Genomic DNA, 19,296 nt, shown 5'->3' on the forward strand with positions numbered 1-19,296 from the left:
AGTGTGCATGCACACGAAAGCTCATACCTAGAACTAACTCAGTTGGTCTTTAAGGTGCTACTGGAAGGAATTTTTTTATTTTGTTTTGACCATGGCAGACCAACACGGCTACCTATCTGTAACTTTACATGACAGGGTGAGAGCTTTCCTTGAGCTGTGTGTCAGTTCAGTCCGACCGTATGCATGCTTACTCACGAGTAAGGCCCACAATGGGATTTACGCCCGGTGAGTATGTAATAAGATTGCAGCCTAGCTGCCTAGTAAAAGAGTGTTGAGAGTGGCTGGGGAGACCCAGCCAGGTGGGCGGGGTATAAAGGATTATTTATTTATTTAGGTGTGTGTTTTTTAACTATAAAGGTGCAGGGTTTTGTTTTAGGATGGGTGTCTACTGTTCTTAAATGCTTGCCTTTTATACTTGAGCTTAGCACTACATTTTTTAGGTCACGCTTTCCTTGCTTATCTGTGTATGTATGTTTTCAGTTCTGTGAAACTTATTTTATATTCTTTATTGGAAAAATTTAAAGTACTGTATTTTTCGCTCTATAACACGCACCAGACCATAACACGCACGTAGTTTTTAGAGGAGGAAAATAAGAAAAAAAATATTCTAAACGAAATAGTGGATATATGATTTTTGTGGTTCATGCTGTGGCCACAGACATGTGATCTGACAGTGAGTTTGGAGTAGCCCAATGCAAAAATACTGAGGATCCATTTGGATCCATGCTTTGTAACCACGGAGGAGGGAAGGAAGGGGAACCATGGATCCTCTGCTCATGACTGCAGCAGATCCTCCCCGCCACCCGCAGGCATTCGCTCCATAACACGCACAGACATTTCCCCTTACTTTCTAGGAGGAAAAAAGTGAGTGTTATGGTGCAAAAAATACGGTACATCATCACAAGGGCGCAGAGTAAGAGAAGACACACAAAAAGAATTAAAAAAAATAGTGGAAAAGAGAACAGAACAAAAGAAAGAACTTGTATACATGACCCCCCCCCCCAAATATGTTATTGTAGTTAACCAGAACTTAACCTAATGCCGTATTTATAAAATATCTCTGTGAAACTTGGGGGAGGTTGAATTTTACCCCTTTCTCAGTTTCTTCCATAAATAGGTGTTTTTCCTTCATGCCAGTTGTTGTGTATATATAAAATTACAAAAATTGATTAAATGATTGAAGCTCATATACCGTATTTTTCCATCTATAAGACGCTCCCATGTATAAGACGTCTCCTATTTTGGGGGGACTCAGATTTAAGAAAATGGGGGGAGATGGCCCAGAGTATAAGACGCCCCCTAATTTTTGAAAATATTTTTTAGGGGAAAAACCTAGTCTTATACACGGAAAAATACGGTAATTAGTTGCTCAACTCACAGCACAAACCTAGCCATGCCTACTTGGAAGTAAGTCCTACTGAAGCGACAAGGCTGCAATCCTATACCTAGTTTCCTTGGAGTAATTCCCATTGAACTCAGTGGGCTTACTTCTAAGTAGATGTGTATAGGATTGCACTGTAAGATGTCTTTATCCAAGTGAATAATCTAGTTTTAATGTTTTATATGTTCATGTCCAGTGCGATTGGACAAGTTATTGCAGCCATAATGGTATCTAGTGTTATTTTAACTATAAAATGTGGCGTTGGCAAATGGGTCATTCATTCCTAATGGTCATTAGAGTCATAATTTTTTTCCAGTTTTCACATTGGATGATAAAATGTCACTGAGCATTGTATTCCTACAAAATAATTTACAGTGGTACCTCCGGTTGCGCACGGGATCCGTTCCGGAGCTCCGGTCAGATCCCGAGGAATTTGCAACCGGAGGTGCCTGTTCTGCGCATGCTCGCAGCACAATAGAACGCTTCTGCGCATGCATGCAGGGTGAAACGTGGAAAAATACTTCTGGGTTTGCTGCATGCATAACCTGGAGGATACGCAACAATAGGTGTGCGTATCCAGAGGCACCACTGGACTACTATCCTCCTCCTCCTGTTGCATTTACCTGTCTCCAGAAATCTCTCTATCTAAATCAGGAGTCAGCAAACTTTTTCAGCGGGGGCTGGTTCACTGTCCCTCAGGCCTTGTGTGGGGCCGGTCTATATTTTGGGGGGGGGGGGAATGAACAAATTCCTATGTCTCACAAATAACCCAGAAATGCATTTTAAATAAAAGGACACATTCTACTCATGTAAAAACACCCTGATTCCCGGACTGTCTGCTGGCTGGATTTAGAAGGTGATTGGGCCTTAGTTTGCCTCCCCCTGACCTAAATGCTTCCTTAATGCTGGAGGAAAGTTTAACTGAAGTTCATGCAGACAAATACACTAATAATTTCAGAGATAAAATCTGAGCAGAGGCAACCCTAATCAAAATGGTTGCTGGTTGTTCACCCAGGGCCATGGGGTCAAGACAACAAACCCTGTGTTTATAGGATTATAAACCCTATGTTTATAGACACACATCTTTTCAGGTTGTATTAAGATCAAGGATGGTATGGAATGATCTAGATCACTTATTTGAATTCACTCTCAGTAATGGGCTTGTTATTCAAAAGCAAAGTCACATACGTGATCAAGCTTTGCATGAAAAACCAACAGCCTATCAATTTATATCATGTTTAGTGACAGTGACTAAATACTTCATTGGAAGTATACATGGACATACATAGCAATTATAAAGTGTGTCACCTCCTGTTGTTCATGTCTCTTAATTAGAGGTTGCATTTTTGATCCTATATAGATAATGCTGACACAGAGAGTGAGGATGCTACATGCTGACCTAGATATAACCACTGGTTGTTCTAGTCAACATTATTTCCAACACACTTTTTTTTTAAAAGGCTGATTTTACTGTGTACCTTTAGATGTTTCCACAAAAATGGATTATGGATGCTTGTAATTATGTAGAATGTTTTTCAGGTGGGAAATCAAGTCTAAAGAAGACAAGAATAGTCAAAACCATCTGTTGAAGCCTGAATTTGAACTCAGGATTCCATGCTTTTAACACCAGAATGTTCCCTATTAGATTAATGGTTCACAACCAAATTGAAGACTTGGAAAACAAGTTAGAAAACATCATAGCTAGTAAAAGTGCTTTTCTTAGCTGCTGATTAAATGTTGGAACATACAAACTGAAACCATCTATTTTTACTGTCACTTTGGGTAGAATCTATATATTATAAAATAAAGTCTGAAATATTAAATATCTATATTTTCTTTGCCTTGGGGACTAGCACAAGGCAGTCCAAAGCCCACTGGTTGTATACTAACAGTGCACCAGTTTAACAATCCTAAATGTTTACCATTTATAATAATAGCATTTTAACATTCTTTTAGAAATTATTACATCTTGTGCTGTTGCACTTGTGTCCTCATGGGCTTCCCATAGACATCAGGTTGGTCAATGTGATAGCAGAATGTGGGACTAGATTTGGTCTGATCCAGGAGGGTTCTTATTATTTTCTAAGAGGCGCCTCTCTTTTTCGGGTGGGGAGCAGCTCAGAGACCAGGGGCGGCAGCAGCAGTTGCCCAGAGGAGCAGAGGCTGAAAGAAAGAAGGCTGCTTAAGGCCACCTCTGGAATTTATGACAGGCAAAATTTGAACCAAGGGCTTACTTTCTCACTTAGAGCAACACACTGCACCAGCCCTTTCAGAGTGTTGTATTTCTGGTTACAAACTTTAGCCCACTCCCAGGATGGGGGGCATAGTTAGTCCCTGAAGTTTCCTTCACCCCCTCTTTGTGACTGCTTCCCTTCTGTGAGGGAACAAGCAGAGAGAGAGGTATGAGAATGAGTAGCAATCTCCACGCAACTTGTTCTCCCTCTCAGAAGGTGGTACAGTGGTGCCTCGCAAGACGAAATTAATCCGTTCCGCGAGTCTCTTCGTCTAGCGGTTTTTTCGTCTTGCGAAGCAAGCCCATTGACGGCTTAGCAGATTAGCGCTATTGGCGGCTTAGCGGCTTAGCGGATCAGCTGTTAAGCGGCTTAGCAGCTTAGAAAAAGGGGGGGGGGAGAAAAAAAACCCCGCAGGAACTCGCAACACATTTTCGTCTTGCGAAGCAAGCCCATAGGAAATTAGTTTTGCGAAGCACCTCCAAAACGGAAAACCCTTTCGTCTAGCGGGTTTTCCGTCTTGCGAGGCATTCGTCTTGCGGAGCACCACTGTATGTATTAAGCCATGGGTAGGCAAACTAAGGCCCAGGGGCTGGATCTGGCCCAATCTTCTAAATCTGGCCCATGGATGGTCCGGGAATTAGCGTGTTTTTACATGAGTAGAATGTCTCCTTTTATTTAAAATGCATCTCTGGGTTATTTGTGGGACATAGGAATTCGTTCATTAACACCCCTCCCCCCCAAAAAAAAATAGTCCGGCCCCCCACAAGGTCTAAGGGACAGTGGATCGGCCCCCTGCTGAAAACGTTTGCTGACCCGTGTAACCTATTATGCTCAGTTCCTTCTTGCAGCCATCCCAGAAACGTCTGGTTGGTCACTGTGAAAAGGATGCCGAACTAGATGGGCTGCCAGGATTGGGGCACAGAGGAAAGTTGAAAGGGTGGCTAGATCCAGAAAAAGGAAGGGAAGGGCAGGGCAGGACAGGACAGGATAGGCATCAGCAGGGGGTCCTGACAAGGCACTGATATCTTGACAGCTTCCCCAAGGTGCCAGGTGCTGATGCTGGTTTAGACTGAGATCACGTTGTCTAAGGGCTGCCCCAAACCTGGCACTGAACACTTCTAATGTGAATCTATACTATCTTCCCCCAACCTGACCAAGAGTCAGTGTAGTGTAGTGGTTAAGAGCTGTAGACTTGTAATCTGGTGAACCGGGTTTGCGTCTCCGCTCCTCCACATGCAGCTGCTGGGTGACCTTGGGCCAGTCACACTTCTCTGAAGTCTCTCAGCCCCACTCACCTCACAGAGTGTTTGCTGTGGGGGAGGAAGGGAAAGGAGAATGTTAGCCGCTTTGAGACTCCTTCGGGTAGCGATAAAGCGGGATATCAAATCCAAACTACTACTACTACTACTACTACTACTACTACTCTTCTTCTTCTTCTTCTTCTTCTTCTTCTTCTCCCTCTTCTCCCCAATGTTTTGGACTACAGTTCCCATCAGCCCAAGTCAGTACAGTGGTAATAATAATAATAATAATAATTTATTATTTATACCCCGCCCATCTGGCTGGGCCTCCCCAGCCACTCTGGGCGGCTTCCAAAAGAATATTAAAATACTATGATACATCAAACATTAAAAACATCCCTAAACAGGGCTGCCTTCAGATGTCTTCTAAAAGTCTGGTAGTTGTTGTTCTCTTTGACATCTGGTGGGAGGGCATTCCACAGGGAGGGCGCCACTACCGAGAAGGCCCTCTGCCTGGTTCCCTGTAACTTGACTTCTCGCAGTGAGGGAACCGCCAGAAGGCCCTCGGTACCTCAGGTTAAGTACTTCATTCGTTCCGGAGGTCCGTTCTTAACCTGAAACTGTACTTAACCTGACGCACCACTTTAGCTAATGGGGCCTCCTGCTGCTGCTGCGCCACCGGAGGACAATTTCTGTTCTCATCCTGAAGCAAAGTTCTTAACCTGAAGCACTCTTTCTGGGTTAGCGGAGTCTGTAACCTGAAGCGTATGTAACCTGAAGCGTATGTAACCCGAGGTACCACTGCATGCCCATTAGTGAAGTATAGTAAGAATTGTGGTCCAAAACACTGGAGAGCACATCGTTGGGGAAGGCTGATCTACACCATGAAGTCAAATTGCCATACCAGAAGGACATAATGTTATTGCAGAAATACCCTTTACTATCCATGAACATTTCCTCATGGCAGTTCATTTATTCAGTTCTATTGGCATAAAGACAGCTGGGAAAAGTCAGTGTTCTAAATACAGCACATGGAGTGACTGCCTATTCAAGAATTGTGCAATTTAATTAACTTTGCTTGCAATGCTAAACACACTAGGGGTTTAGCCTCATTGAAGATAGTAGGGGTTACTTCTTAAGAAACATGTAGGAGTGCTGTTATTGCAGACATATGTATGTTTGTTACTTTTTGAGATGAGATATTCTCACGTCAATAGGATTGTGAGATGACCTTACTTGATTTGGATGCAAGTTCAAACTTAATAATTCGTTATGCTTGCAACACAACTGTGAAATTCACAGTGGTTGCATTTCCCTTCCTCGCTAGGAAAACACTGCTGGTGATCAGAAGTCCAGAAGAAGGACCCAGTTGCCTTCTGAAGGTCTCTATTTTTAAAATAGTTTTACTGTTTTCACAGAACAAAGAACACAATGAAGGGAGAACACATAAGGAAAGAAATAAACCCCCATACCTTAACACACACACCCCCGGTCAGATCAGTCATTAAAGCAAGAACAAATAAAACCAACCTAGGGTGCTATTCCACATGCAACCATGAGAGCTAGGTGGACAAAAATATTTTTTCCTTAGTGGCAACAGAATAAAGCCTGACCAAGTTGCACAAAGTGGGCCATGTTGATAACTTTATAATAATTACCAGTGTCAAGAAAAGAGAGAATAGTTGTTCCCATATCCACTAGTGCAGGAGTGGGGATTTTGTGGTCCTCCATGTTGCTGGACTACAGTTCCCATCATCCCTGATGGTTTAACTGTGCTACCTTAGGTTGATGGGAGTTGGAGTCCACAACATTTGAAGGATAAGGGGTTCCCTGTTTCTGCACAAATGAGAAAATAAACAATAAATTTTAACTTAGAGATAGATTTCTCTCAAACAGTGAAGCTGTAATTTGTGTCCACTTCCCTGGGAATAAACCCCACTGATCACAGTGAGATTTACCTTCAAGTAACCATGCACAGAATAGGGCTGCATGAACATTTTCTTAATTTAGCCAAAAAACAAGCTGTCTGAGGCTTACTTGGGGACAACTTTCATTGAACTTAATGCATAGGATCAGTCTGCAATGAAGCCCCAGACTTGGGCACCTTCCTTGGAGAAGTCTAAACAGGTCTAGTACATTTTGTAGTGCTTCAAAACCTGTTTGACCAGAGCCCATGGCAGGATAAGGGGAAGTGACATATATACAACAGGCAACATATCACTGCAACGTTTCTGAAAACTATCACCTGCAAATGGAACAGGACAGTTTAAGCAGGGCTGCAAATTTATAATGCAACCAGACATAGCGCATTGCACATTTTCTGTGTCCAATTGGACCCAAATCTCAATATCAAATCTACAACAGAGAGAGATATCTAAACATATTGTTGAGATCTGTGGAAGTATCACAGTGATGTCAGTGCTGGGCTGAACAGCACCACACTACCTCTGGGTTTGGCAGGGGGCTAGGGACGCAGGTGACGCTGTGGGTAAATCCTCAGCGCCTAGGGATTGCCGATCGCTTGGTCAGCGGTTCGAATCCCCACAGCGGGGTGAGCTCCCGTCTGCGGTCCCAGCTCCTGCCCACCTAGCAGTTCGAAAGCACCCTAAAAAGTGCAAGTAGATAAATAGGTACCGCTTTCTAGCGGGAAGGTAAACGGCGTCTCCGTGCGCTGCGCTGGTGCCGGCCCGCCAGAGCAGCTTCGTCACGCTGGCCACGTGACCCGGAAGTGTCTCCGGACAGTGCTGGCCCCCGGCCTCTTAAGTGAGATGGGCGCACAACCCTAGAGTTGAACACGACTGGCCCGTACGGGCAGGGGTACCTTTACCTTTTTAGGGAAGATTAGGAACAAGAGAAAGCACAATTCTTCCTGTTGACAGCTGAAAGTGGAAATAAATGTGCGTATAAATGAAGTAAAGTATCAGTTGAGCCTCTTCTTCAGTATTTAGTTTAATGTTTGATCATTGTTACCAATGTCTATTTCATCTTTTATGTTAATACAAATCAGCATTTTGCCCAATAGGGTTTTGTATTTATGTTGAGAAACTATTGAAGCCAAGGGCATGTGTGTCACACAGCTCAATCCCAAATACTCATGTCACTTCCTCCAGTAGTATGTACTTTCTAGTAGTTAGGACTGCAATCTATGATTCTACAATAATTTTAATGTTTTGCCCCTTCATATCTTTTCCAGCATCTGCATTAAAGGAGTGCATCCAAAATATGGTTTTATATAGATCAGATCAAGCGTGCTTAAAACCCTGCAATTTAAAAGGAGAGTTTCATGATTCATTAATAAATGCAGGAGGGTAAGATATCATCAAGAAGATAAACAGTGTGTAAAGGTTTCATAACTTTTGAAAGTAAACAACTAAATCCCTCTCCAATCCACCTTTCAGTTCTTCGTAACATAGTGTTATGAGTGGGTGTTGAAATCTGATCAAGCCTTCTAATCCCAAGATTCAGCAAGGGTTAAAATATAATCCAGGCTACCTTTTTTCATTGAGGTGATCGCCTGGGTGAAAGCTAATAAGAGAGCAAAGGAAAGGGGGCTCTGTGCCAGATAATGAAAGGGTGGGTCCCATCCTCCAGCTTTTTGATAATTAGAAGAACAAAGATTGAGTTTGAGAGCAGAGTTTGCTGTGATGTGACCTAGAGGGGAAAAGCTGCAGGCTGAAAAGATGGAGAGTGAGCTATGGCTGATTTCTGTTTGAATTCAAGGCTGCAGCTATGGGAGTTAATGCTGTGAACCCCTCCATCATAGGCTCAGGTTGTATGTATGCATAAATAAACCACATATCCTAAAGACACCACAGTCTCTGCTGTGCCTCATTTCCGATAGGGACCCCTGGAATCTCGCACCACTTTGAGATTGCAGTGGCATGCAACAATATGTTTGTGCGTGTTCTACTTCTGTTGAGAAACAACTTATTTAAAAACCCAGTCACTGCTCTCCTTCTGAGAAATGTGGGAGAACCCGTCTGCCCAGAAAATCCAGTGAAAAATGCCCACTACAAGCAGGACCTGAAACAACTGCCTTCTTTGTAATGGCCATCAGGATTGTAAATCTGGAATGCAGTTCAGCTTGTTAGGAATCCTACTCCAAATGGTGTTGACTGTCAAGTTATAGCCTGTGATATTTTTCTTAAGATATTTGCTTGATCGTATTTAAAATAAATGTATTGCTACAATGAAAATGGCCATTGTACAGTTCTCTTTTATGCTCCAGCAATACATGCCCACATAAAGGTCACTTTTTTTTTTGTAAAGGCTGTTATTCAGGCTTTGTTAACAATGCAGTTCTTCAGAGCTAATCTGGGTAGTGCTTTCTGGTTCTGTTTTTATTATATGGCAGCAAAATGTCTGTCATTATGATGGGCAGATGGTGTGCACAGAGAAGGGCTTCAGTGGTGCTGTCAGGGTAGAAATCCAGAGCCCCACTCAGCTGAATGAGCAGGAGGGTCCCCCAAATGCAACAGGGATGTCTTGACACAGTTTGGACTAGGCAAAGTAATGCATATTTTCATCTGTTATTATTTATTGGATTTCCTGTCCTTGACCACAAAAAGATCCCTGTGAAAGGTTACAACAGTATAAAAATACAACATTAAAATCAATTTTAAAAAATGATCAGAAGAATAGAATGGATCCTGACAAAATAAATCTCAAATGCCAAAGGCTAGGGTAAAGAGGTACCATATTTTTTGCTCTATAAAATGCACCAGACCACAAGACGCACCTAGTTTTTGGAGGAGGAAAACAAGGAAAAAAATATTATGAATCTCAGAAGCCAGAACAGCAAGAGGGCTCGCTGCGCAGTGAAAGCAGCAATCCCTCTTGCTGTTCTGGCTTCTGGGATAGCTGCGCAGCCTGCATCTGCTCCATAAGACGCACACACATTTCCCCTTACTTTTTAGGAGGGAAAAAGTGTGTCTTATAGAGCAAAAAATATGGTATCTATGTGTACAAAGTCATTAAGTCGAGAATCTAAAACTGCATAACTGCACTGCTGGATGGCTTTCATATTGCAAGGACCTTTAGAGAGTGCTGTGGATCTGTTCATGGGCACACTGTACCCCCTTATTCAGGATCCTGAATAAGGTAGGAAACTGCCCACACCCCTCTCCATGACTGGAACAGAAAGTAGTTTTTGTACTTGCTTCAATGTGTCCCAAAGTGGAGCACTTTACCTTTCTCCATAGGAAACTTCACTTATATGGGAGAGGTTAAGAGTGTGCACTGGAACTATGCCAGATATCAGCATCCAGCACCTTGCAGCAACTGTTGATGCCCCAGAAAATCAGCAGATCTCACCTGTACTGATGTAATCTAGTCCTCCCGTATTAGGATTTCAGAACTGCTGTTTCAGTTTTCTACAAGGTCCCCAACATAGTATTGTTCCAGAGCACTCTGGGGAAATTTAAATGGTGATTCTAGTACAGCCTGGAGAAACTGGTCTGAAATAACCCATTCATGTGCATGTTTCCACATTAGAGCCTGTCTCTATGGTATAGTGTCAAAGCAGAATGGATTGGGTAATGTTCACGTGTGACAAAGTTACTATTGTACTCAGATTACAAATGCAGCTGGCTGGTATGTTGGAAATAGAATGCTAGATAAGATTAACCTTTGGTCAGATCCAGCAAGACTGGATCTTATGTACTGACGCCAACAGCACCACATCCCATAAATAATTTCTTCACCACAATCTATTCCTGAAGAAAGCACCAGCATGAACTGGCTATTCAACCACACTTTCTCAATTCTTAACAGAAGCAAGGGGAAGGAATACAGTCCAATCCCGCTGGACAAGAGAAGAAAGAGATATTGTCCAATCCATCACACATCCTTATCAGCCTATTGCATGCGTGAAGAATGAGAATGAGGGCCATGGTGGTACTCCAAAACGTCTTCTCAAAGACCCTCCTGGGGCATAGAAAGGACTCTCTGATTCTGTTGTGGCTGTGCAACCGTCTCCAGCAGCTATACAGATTGCGAGGGAGGAGAGTCTGGCATAAAGGTTTGTGATGTATTCCCACTCATTTAAGGATCTCCTAGTACACATGGTACTCCCCTCCTCAGTTTATCCTCGAAACCAGCCTGCAAGGTAGCTTAGGCAGGGAGATAGTGACTTGGCCAACCAAGGTCATTCTAACCACTGCTCTCACCAATGTAGCCGGAAGTGTGTTGAACATGTGCTTGCCTTCTAGTGGTACCCATTTAGCCTTTATAGTCCCAAACAGTGGGACATTTGTGGCACTCCCAGACAGAAGCAAGACCGATGGCAGGGCAGGTTGTGGCAACGCAACTCTACTATCTTTTCCAACTCTCTGAATGCTGTGACCCACAGTTGCTCTCTGGACTCACGCTGAGAATCGCCTCCTATTCCAGCTGGGTGTCGAAGGAGCACCTTCACCTCTATTGCCCTATTTGCTTGTTATGTTTGGTGGACAATGCATTCTTGGTAGTCAGCAAATTTGGTGAGGGGTAGAACCTTTTCTAGGGTGGCAAGATTTTATCGAAAACCTCTCTTCAGCTCAGGCAAGTGCTATCATTGTTGACTCACTAAAACAAGGCTGGGGAACCTTTGACCCTCCAGATGTTGCCAAACTACAACTCCCACCAGACCCAATAAACATGGTATATAGGAGCAATATTGGGAGCAACAAAGATTCCCCATACCTGTGCTAAAGTAAGTACCTATGTTTGTAGACCTTTCCTCAACTTTTCCCAGCAGGCTGTCACGTTTCAACTCTGTCCTGTATTACCAGCTTTATTATCATTTTTATCTGTATTGATTTAAAGGTGGATGCCAGTATGTTAAACAATTGGCTGTGCATTGCTTCCAGACTGATGTGCTCGGGGCGGTAGAGAAGTGTTTTAATAAATAAAAATGTTTCCAGGTGAGTGTGCAAAACGTTCTTTTCCAAATAGAAGCAAGTAGGTAAAACACTGGGCCTTATTAGCTCAGCTCTTTCGTACTTGAGGAAATTAAAAATGGTGGTAGTGGCAAGCCCAATTCCATGGGCCTTGGGGGGGGGGATAAAGGGAGGTCCAGACCACACCTGGGCCCCATCTTCACTATACGTTTAAAGCAGAACCGTCTTAAACAGTCTTGACTCCCCCACTTCAAGAATCCTGGGAACTGTAGTTCGTTCAGCGCGCTGAGTTATTAGGAGACACTCACATGTTGTCCATTCCTCTCACAGAGCGACAGCTTTCAGAGTTCCCCAAGAAGGGAACCACTTTGAAAACTGTAGCTCTGTGGGAGAATGTAGGCCTCCTAATAGCTGCCACAACATTTTTTTAAAATTAATTTTTATTATTAAAATAATTCAGCATTAATACACACATTACGAATATACAAACATACATTTCATACAATCCTTAAAAATATTCATACATACCCACACTCAATCCCACAGATACTTCTTTTTTCCACCACCATCCCTTACCCCTCACCCCACCCTTGTGTTGAACTTCCAGTCTACTCAATTGCAATTTCTTTCCACTTCTATTACTTTCTTTCACACACTTTTAAACCAATTTTCTGCTTCTTTTTCTGTTACACATTGTTATCCATCTTATTTAGTATTTCAGTATTTATAACGGAACTTGTTTATTCTAATAGGAGTTCTGATATTTCCAATATAGTTTTGCAAGTATCCTTTAAACACCTTCCAGTCCCTGTCTATTTTCTCTTTTGAGATCCTTCCAATTTCTCCCATTGTTTTGGATATATTGTAATACTCCAATAATTTGGCAAGCCACTCTGTTTTTGTCGGTATAATACCACTTTTCCAATTTGTCGCAATCAATAGCCTTGCGGCTACTGTTGCATATAAATATAATGTCTTGTTTTCTTCCTTTAGACTTCCTGGTACTATTCCCAATAGAAAAGCTTCTGGTGTTTTCCTAAATGAATATCTGCCACAACATTAGCAGATGATGCTTTCCAGGATTCTTTGGTGTAAGCTTTGACTATTTAATGTGGAAAGACACTGCTTTAATATTATAGGGCAGGTGGGGCTCTGGTACCAGTGGCGGTGGGCCTTGTCCTTTGGCAAAGGATGCTATGTGCTGGCACCAGCCCTGCTTGTCTACTTCTGATATCACAGTTGTGGGTCTAGGAAGGTTTATACTGGGAGGGGTGATGCAGTAGACCATCATGCACAGTGCAACATTTTTATGGACACGTTTTAGAGACAACACTTTGCACTAGGGATCAGGCAAGGCAGAAATGTCAGCTGTACTGCTACATAAGCAGGACCTAACCCTTCAGTGGGGTTTGCCTTCCAGTTTCTGATCCCTGTTTGTTATCTCACTTCATCTACGACAACTTGGTCTCTATTACAGTGCTGCAGTTCCTCTGCCAGAAGGTGTAGGAGGACTGCATAGATTCCTACTTGGCAGGGTCAGATTCCAGACAAGCCTCTGAATGCTGTTTAGTAGCTCACAGCAGCAGCTATGGAATGGGGATGAAGGCAGCGAAGGACAATGTGAAGATTAGAGTTGCAACCCTTAACACACTTAATAGCGAGTCAGTCCCATCAAGTTCCATGGGACTTACGTTGGCCTAAACAAACTTGAGGAAATTGCACAACAGGTAGGGCAGGATAGCAAACTGATGGCACAGAGGCTCAACCAAGTCACCAAGAAAAATTTGCCTGGGTCCTGGCACCCTCGCCAGATTTTTAAGTATGTCACATTCATCCAGGGCAATGATATCATTGTTTATGACATCATAGGGTTCTTTGGGAACAACGTAACATACATAAATTGTCCATGGACTGTCTTGGTGTTCATGTATGCATTCTGCTCATCAAGCTTATTATATACTACATGGTAAAATAGGCCAACGCATGCTTTTTAAAAAAGCTTCAAAGCCAAAAAGTATTGCAGCTTTTTGCCTATGGAATACTGCTTTATATGAATGCCCAGCTACATCAGTGCTATGTTGCTAACCAAAGGACATCATAAGGCATGCTGCTCCTCTGCAGCCAATCCATTTGTTGGGTGTTATATTGGAGTGGATGAAGTGAATATTGTTTAATTATAGTGGACAGACAAAGAATGAGAAGTCCCTTACCTTCTGAATGTTATTTCTCCCTCTCTCTTTTTAACCCCTATTCTATTTCTTATTTATTTCTCTCTCCCTCCCTCCCTCCCTCTCTCTCTCTCTCTCCCTCCCCCTCTCTCTCTCCCCTCCTTTGTTTCCATTGCATTTAGAACCAAGTCATAGTTAGTTTGGGCAAAAACCAACAATATTTGATATTAAGTTTTGTATTTTTCTCTGTAAGCCCTAATAAAATGTATTCAAAACACAGCCAATCCATTTGTCACACTCCAGAAAGATGTTCAATTTTGCCCTGCCCCTTCAATGAGAGCACATCTTTGGAAATTATAGTAAAAGCCACAAAATGTACAGTCTGTAGCTAGAGCTGTTCAGCTGCCACAACTCTATTGAAGTTGGGGAGTAGGGAGAAACCAATAGACCTAATTTGGCTATATCAATTACTTTCAATAGGTCTACTCTGAGTAACTTAGTGGAATGCCACCTTGCAGTGGAAAATGTAAAAATTGTAGAATTTTGCAAATTATGGACATTGGTTGCACAATTTATAAAAAGGCACATAATTTGGACTGCACTAGCGCTGAATTCTTATCCTGTAATTTACCATGAACCCTGGCTATAGAATGGGTAGGACAGCTGCCACACCCACCCACCTCTCTTTATACATACATACATACATACATACATACGTACATACATACATGAGACTATAGTTCCCATCATGGATTCCATGGTGACAAAGGCTGATACAGGAGATACAGGCATCTTAGGGAGCTGCCTTATACAAGATTAGACCATTATTCCATCTAACTTGATATTAGCAATACATCACCACAATTTTCAGATGGGTCTTTCTCAGTCCTTTAGAGAGATCAACTTGGGACCTTTTACATGCTAGATAATGTTTCAAAGGATGTTGGTGCTCCTTATTTTTTGTATAGAAATCTCCTTGCTAACAGCTAAGAAAGAAAACTAACCATCTGATTTCAGACATCTATTTTGGCTCCTACCTTAAAATGACAAGCCATTTCCCAGATTTGCGTAATGTTTAATGGAAGGAGGTGGGGAATCCATTTGGATACACAGTACGTTAATTCAGCCCTGGACAATAAAGTTTTCATTGTCTATATCTCAAGTAAAAAACAAACAAACAACCCCACAGTTACCTATGTGGGCTTTTTTAAGAGTGGGGAGGAGACACTCACATCGCGATTGTGTTCCAGGTACCATTGTCTGAAACCTGTGCTGTGCTGCATAGCACACAAGGGATTGTTAAGGCATCTTCTAGAATGTACTTTCAGTTCATGTGGAGCAACAATACCTCTTGAGAGCTTGATATGCACTAGAACATATTTCAGAATGCTCTGCAACATGCAGGATTTCCATGGCAGAAGTTTGAAAGCTATTGGCCTAGGGATTGAATGCACTACTATATAGTGTGTTATACAAGCAGTAAGAAATTATTTGGTCCTGCTCACATACCCGATAGCACGTGAAGGCACCAGTGAGCTGCTAGCCAGCATCATGCAGAGGCAACACTAAAACGCAACAGTGCCTCTACATGGCAGCTGTACACATGGCCACTGCAATTTTCAAGACTGCAGTGGCTCAAAAAAAACAAAACCAACAAGGGACATCATTGCAAAAAAATATTTAAAAATCTTGGTAGGCATATCACCTGTAGCACTCCTCCTCTCAGAGACATCAGGTTATAAAACAGTACTTTGCTTGATCCAGTATGTTCTCAAAAGGGATGCCATGTGAGGGTGGAAGGGAAAGTTTACAAGACATCTAAAATGTATGAACCAGGATTATCCTTTCACCAGTGCTGCCAGTACAAAGGGAAGACATAAGGATGAAGAATGGGAAGCAGCTGCAGGACATAGGAGAGGATGAGAATCATGGGCAGGCAGGACAAAAACTCCATCTTTGGACACACCCTGCAGGCTTTCAGAAATATTCCCACAACCACATCCCCTCAATTCTAGGAATTTACTATGAAAAGAACAAAAAGCCGACCAACACTCATTTTCAAAGTTTTACTTCTGTTAACCATATTCTATCAGATTCCATATGGAAACCTAACAGTCTCAGCTGCAATAATGCTTTGAAATACCCTCTACTGCTTCCTATTGGCAGACTGTGAAAGAACTGTCTATAGTTCACCTGCCACTTCAGAAATCCTTATATGAAAAGACCAATTCTGACTCCATAGCCATCAGGTATGACTCCTGAATGCTGGTCTTAAGTTTCTACAGTTTTTATTTATAGTTTCTCCCCCTTTTCTTTTAAAAAGAGTAAAACCACAAACTTCCATTTGGCACCACTCGTCTGAGCAATCCCATCAACCACAGCCCATGTTTATCTAAATCCAAGATTTAAAAATCCAGTTCTGCGATGTGCCAAAACAACAGTGGCTAGGACACTCTTAAGAAAGGGTTGTACATTAGCAAACAGTTAAATTGGTAATGCTTGATCAGTAGCGTTTGCATATAAATACCAAAGAGTAATACTTAAACACACGTGCAAAATTTAAGTTAATAGGTGCAGCCTGCTAAACTGTTGCATAATTAGCTAATCACATTAGATAATTAAGTGCATCCCACAGGTTCGCAACCCAATGTGGACATTTCCCACCTCCCTTTCAGTTTCAGAGCTAATATGGTTAAGATTACATCTGCACTTGTATTTTCATTAACTAAATTTAGTTCAGCCAGTCTACAAACCCATTTTAACTCCAGCTGCAAAATGTGGTTTGACGCTAACTATGGTTAGCAAGAACATTCTTCTTTGAAACTGAAAGGGAAGATTCCAGTGGAGTGCTCTTGACTGACTAGCCACGGAGCAGGCAGGTTTGTACTAAGAAAATGTGGCATGTGTGGAAGTTTCACATAAGCCCCTTTGACAGATTGCAGTTGTTTAGCAGCAGAGCTTCGTAGATGGTGCCCCTGACCTTCAGAGTGCTTTCAAAATACAGGCAGAAGGCAACAACACTCTCCCTCAATCTCTTAAACACAAGCCAGCCACATAATGAAAAACACATCAAGAAACAAAAACTCTACAATTTCTGAACTGCACTGTTTATTTTTGCTGCTTGAAACCTAAGTGACAGTATGCCACCATAATTACGGGGTTTCTTCTAAACCTTTACTACACTGCAGGTACAGAAATATACGGACACATTTTTGGAGAATTGACATTTTGCAAAATGCAGCAAACATTTTGATTTATACATGAGAAAAAGGAAGTGTTCAAAAGGGTATGCATTTCAAGTTATTGCAGGTTATTTTTTTGTGAGATTTCTTTTTTCTGCAGGTAAAATATGTTTAAATTTAAACCAACAGGAACGTGTCAGTGTATTTAAAATCATGACAAACAAAACCTTCGCTCTGGTCATTAGTTGCCCCTTGACAAATTATTAGGGTGTTGCATGGTGAGGGCAAGATGTCAACACAGCATAAATCCCGTGGCATTTGGTTTTCTTCTGGAGTTTAAAGCTGTTTTTCTTGGGATAAATGCAGCAGCAAAACACAAACCAGCTGATCAAAAAAGCACTTCTGCCATTAACTCCAATAATTTCAGGGCACACCAACCGACAGTAGTTTTGCCATTCCCAGTTTTTAAGGTTTACATCACTGCGCTGTTGCCTTAAGTACATTTTGTAATTGCCTGTTGTTGGTTAAGCCAGCTTGCTGACTACGGCCTGATTGAGAGAATTTAGTTGGTTGGTCCATTTATCTAACGCAGTATACCGTGCTCCACCCCTCTTCTGATGATCCAGCTCAAGGAGTTGATTAACTTGATCAATTCGGCCATGAATAGTGCTAAAGCAAGAGACAAAACAAGAAATATTAAAGTGTGTCCTACAATATAGGTAATACAGGTTGGTGCAATGTTATGAATGTTCCAGACAACACAAGCTGATACAAATTATGAGTGTTTACACTCATGGCCAGGAGGTCAAGAGCACAACAAGGGGCTCATAGCGTCCTTCCCCTCCCTCCTGACATATCCAGTTCCCTCGACTCCTCTTTCTGTAGAAGAATTATATGAATGCTACAAACTAAAGTTTGCAGACTAACTATGGTTAATAGTCCCTGGTTCAGATTAACTCTGGTGAGGGTCAAAAAGAGAAGGGTGGGATTAACAAGGCATGTGCAAGTCCATGGGACACTCCTGATTTACTGAATATAAGGATATTTTTATTATTTATTTCATAAAATTTATACACTGATTATTATTTTTAAAAAACAAAAACCTCAAAGCTGTTTCCTAAAACATAAAAAAATTACAGCAGTACTTTAAAACATGCAAAAGTTAAAATACTTAAACAGATTATAATTACCTCAACTACCTAAGCATCTGAATACGCTTGTCTAAATAAAAATGTTTTTAAAGGTAAAGGTACCCCTGACCATTAGGTCCAGTCGCGGACGACTCTGGGGTTGTGGCGCTCATCTCACTTTATAGGCCGAGGGAGTCAGCGTTTGTCCGCAGAAAGCTTCCGGATCATGTGGCCAGCATGACCAAGCCGCTTCTGGTGAACCAGAGCAGCGCATGGAAACGCCATTTACCTTCCTCCTGGAGCAGTACCTATTTATCTACTTGCACTTGACATGCTTTCGAACTGCTAGCTGGGCAGGAGCTGGGACCAAACAACGGAAGCTCACCCCGTTGCAGGGATTCGAACCGCCAGCCTTCTGATCGGCAAGCCCTAGGCTCTGTGGTTTAGACCACAGCACCACCTGCCTCCCTAAAAATGTTTTTAGCAGGCACCAAAAAGAGTGGAAGCAGGGGGAGGTAAGGATCTGGCCCAATCCAGTTCCCCACCCCTGCTATAAATAAACATTTTAAAAACATTCAGTACTCAAAAAGGAAAAGGAAAAAATACTCACTTATCCAGTATACACTGCACAAGCAAGCTCTCCACATCAGCTACATCTATGTTTAACTCCTAAGGGAGAAAAGAGGTATCAAATATCAACGAAGCTTTGGGTAGTAAGCATTTTTTTTCTTTATCTAGGAAAGCAAGCGTGAAGTTAAACATATAACGTCAATACCAGTATGATCACTGGGAAAGGAAGGATTACCAGATGAAAGCCTTTAGATTCAGCGGATTGTTGCTGGCAGTGCACTTATAGCTCAATACTATAAACCAGTCTTCCCAACCTTGTGACCTCAAGAAGTTTGGACTATTGTAGTGTAACTTTTGAATAAATGTTTTTTTTTAAAGATTTTTTTTAAAAAAGATGCTTGGATTATAATTCCAGCACCCTGACATCTGGCCGTGCTATCTGGGGTTTAAATCTAGCAACATTTGGAGCACACCAGGTTGAGGAAAGATGCAAGTTGCAGTGGGTATATATG

General features: G+C 42.0%; 1 protein-coding gene and 1 long non-coding RNA gene across 3 annotated transcripts in view; one reads left to right on the top strand and one right to left on the bottom strand.

The window, feature by feature from the left end:
- The first annotated feature begins 121 nt into the window (after nucleotides 1–121).
- The window catches only part of LOC309328931, a 20,757-nt gene continuing 1,582 nt past the window's right edge, over nucleotides 122–19,296 (top strand). Inside the window, exons 1-2 of the long non-coding RNA XR_014150908.1 lie at nucleotides 122–225; nucleotides 10,629–10,875. This is a non-coding gene — a long non-coding RNA (uncharacterized lncRNA). The remainder of the gene's footprint in view (nucleotides 226–10,628; nucleotides 10,876–19,296) is intronic.
- Nucleotides 16,989–19,296, bottom strand: part of COPS2 (COP9 signalosome subunit 2) — a 20,456-nt gene continuing 18,148 nt past the window's right edge. For both annotated transcript variants that reach the window (XM_081839124.1, XM_081839123.1), the window contains exons 12-13: nucleotides 18,825–18,883; nucleotides 16,989–17,753 (exon numbers count right to left, since the gene is read on the bottom strand). In XM_081839124.1, coding sequence (XP_081695250.1) covers nucleotides 17,609–17,753; nucleotides 18,825–18,883 — 204 coding nt within the window. In that variant the 3' untranslated portion in view covers nucleotides 16,989–17,608. The remainder of the gene's footprint in view (nucleotides 17,754–18,824; nucleotides 18,884–19,296) is intronic.

The sequence above is a fragment of the Podarcis erhardii genome, assembly GCF_964252035.2.
Source record: "Podarcis erhardii genome assembly, chromosome: 14".
NCBI lineage: Eukaryota > Metazoa > Chordata > Lepidosauria > Squamata > Lacertidae > Podarcis > Podarcis erhardii.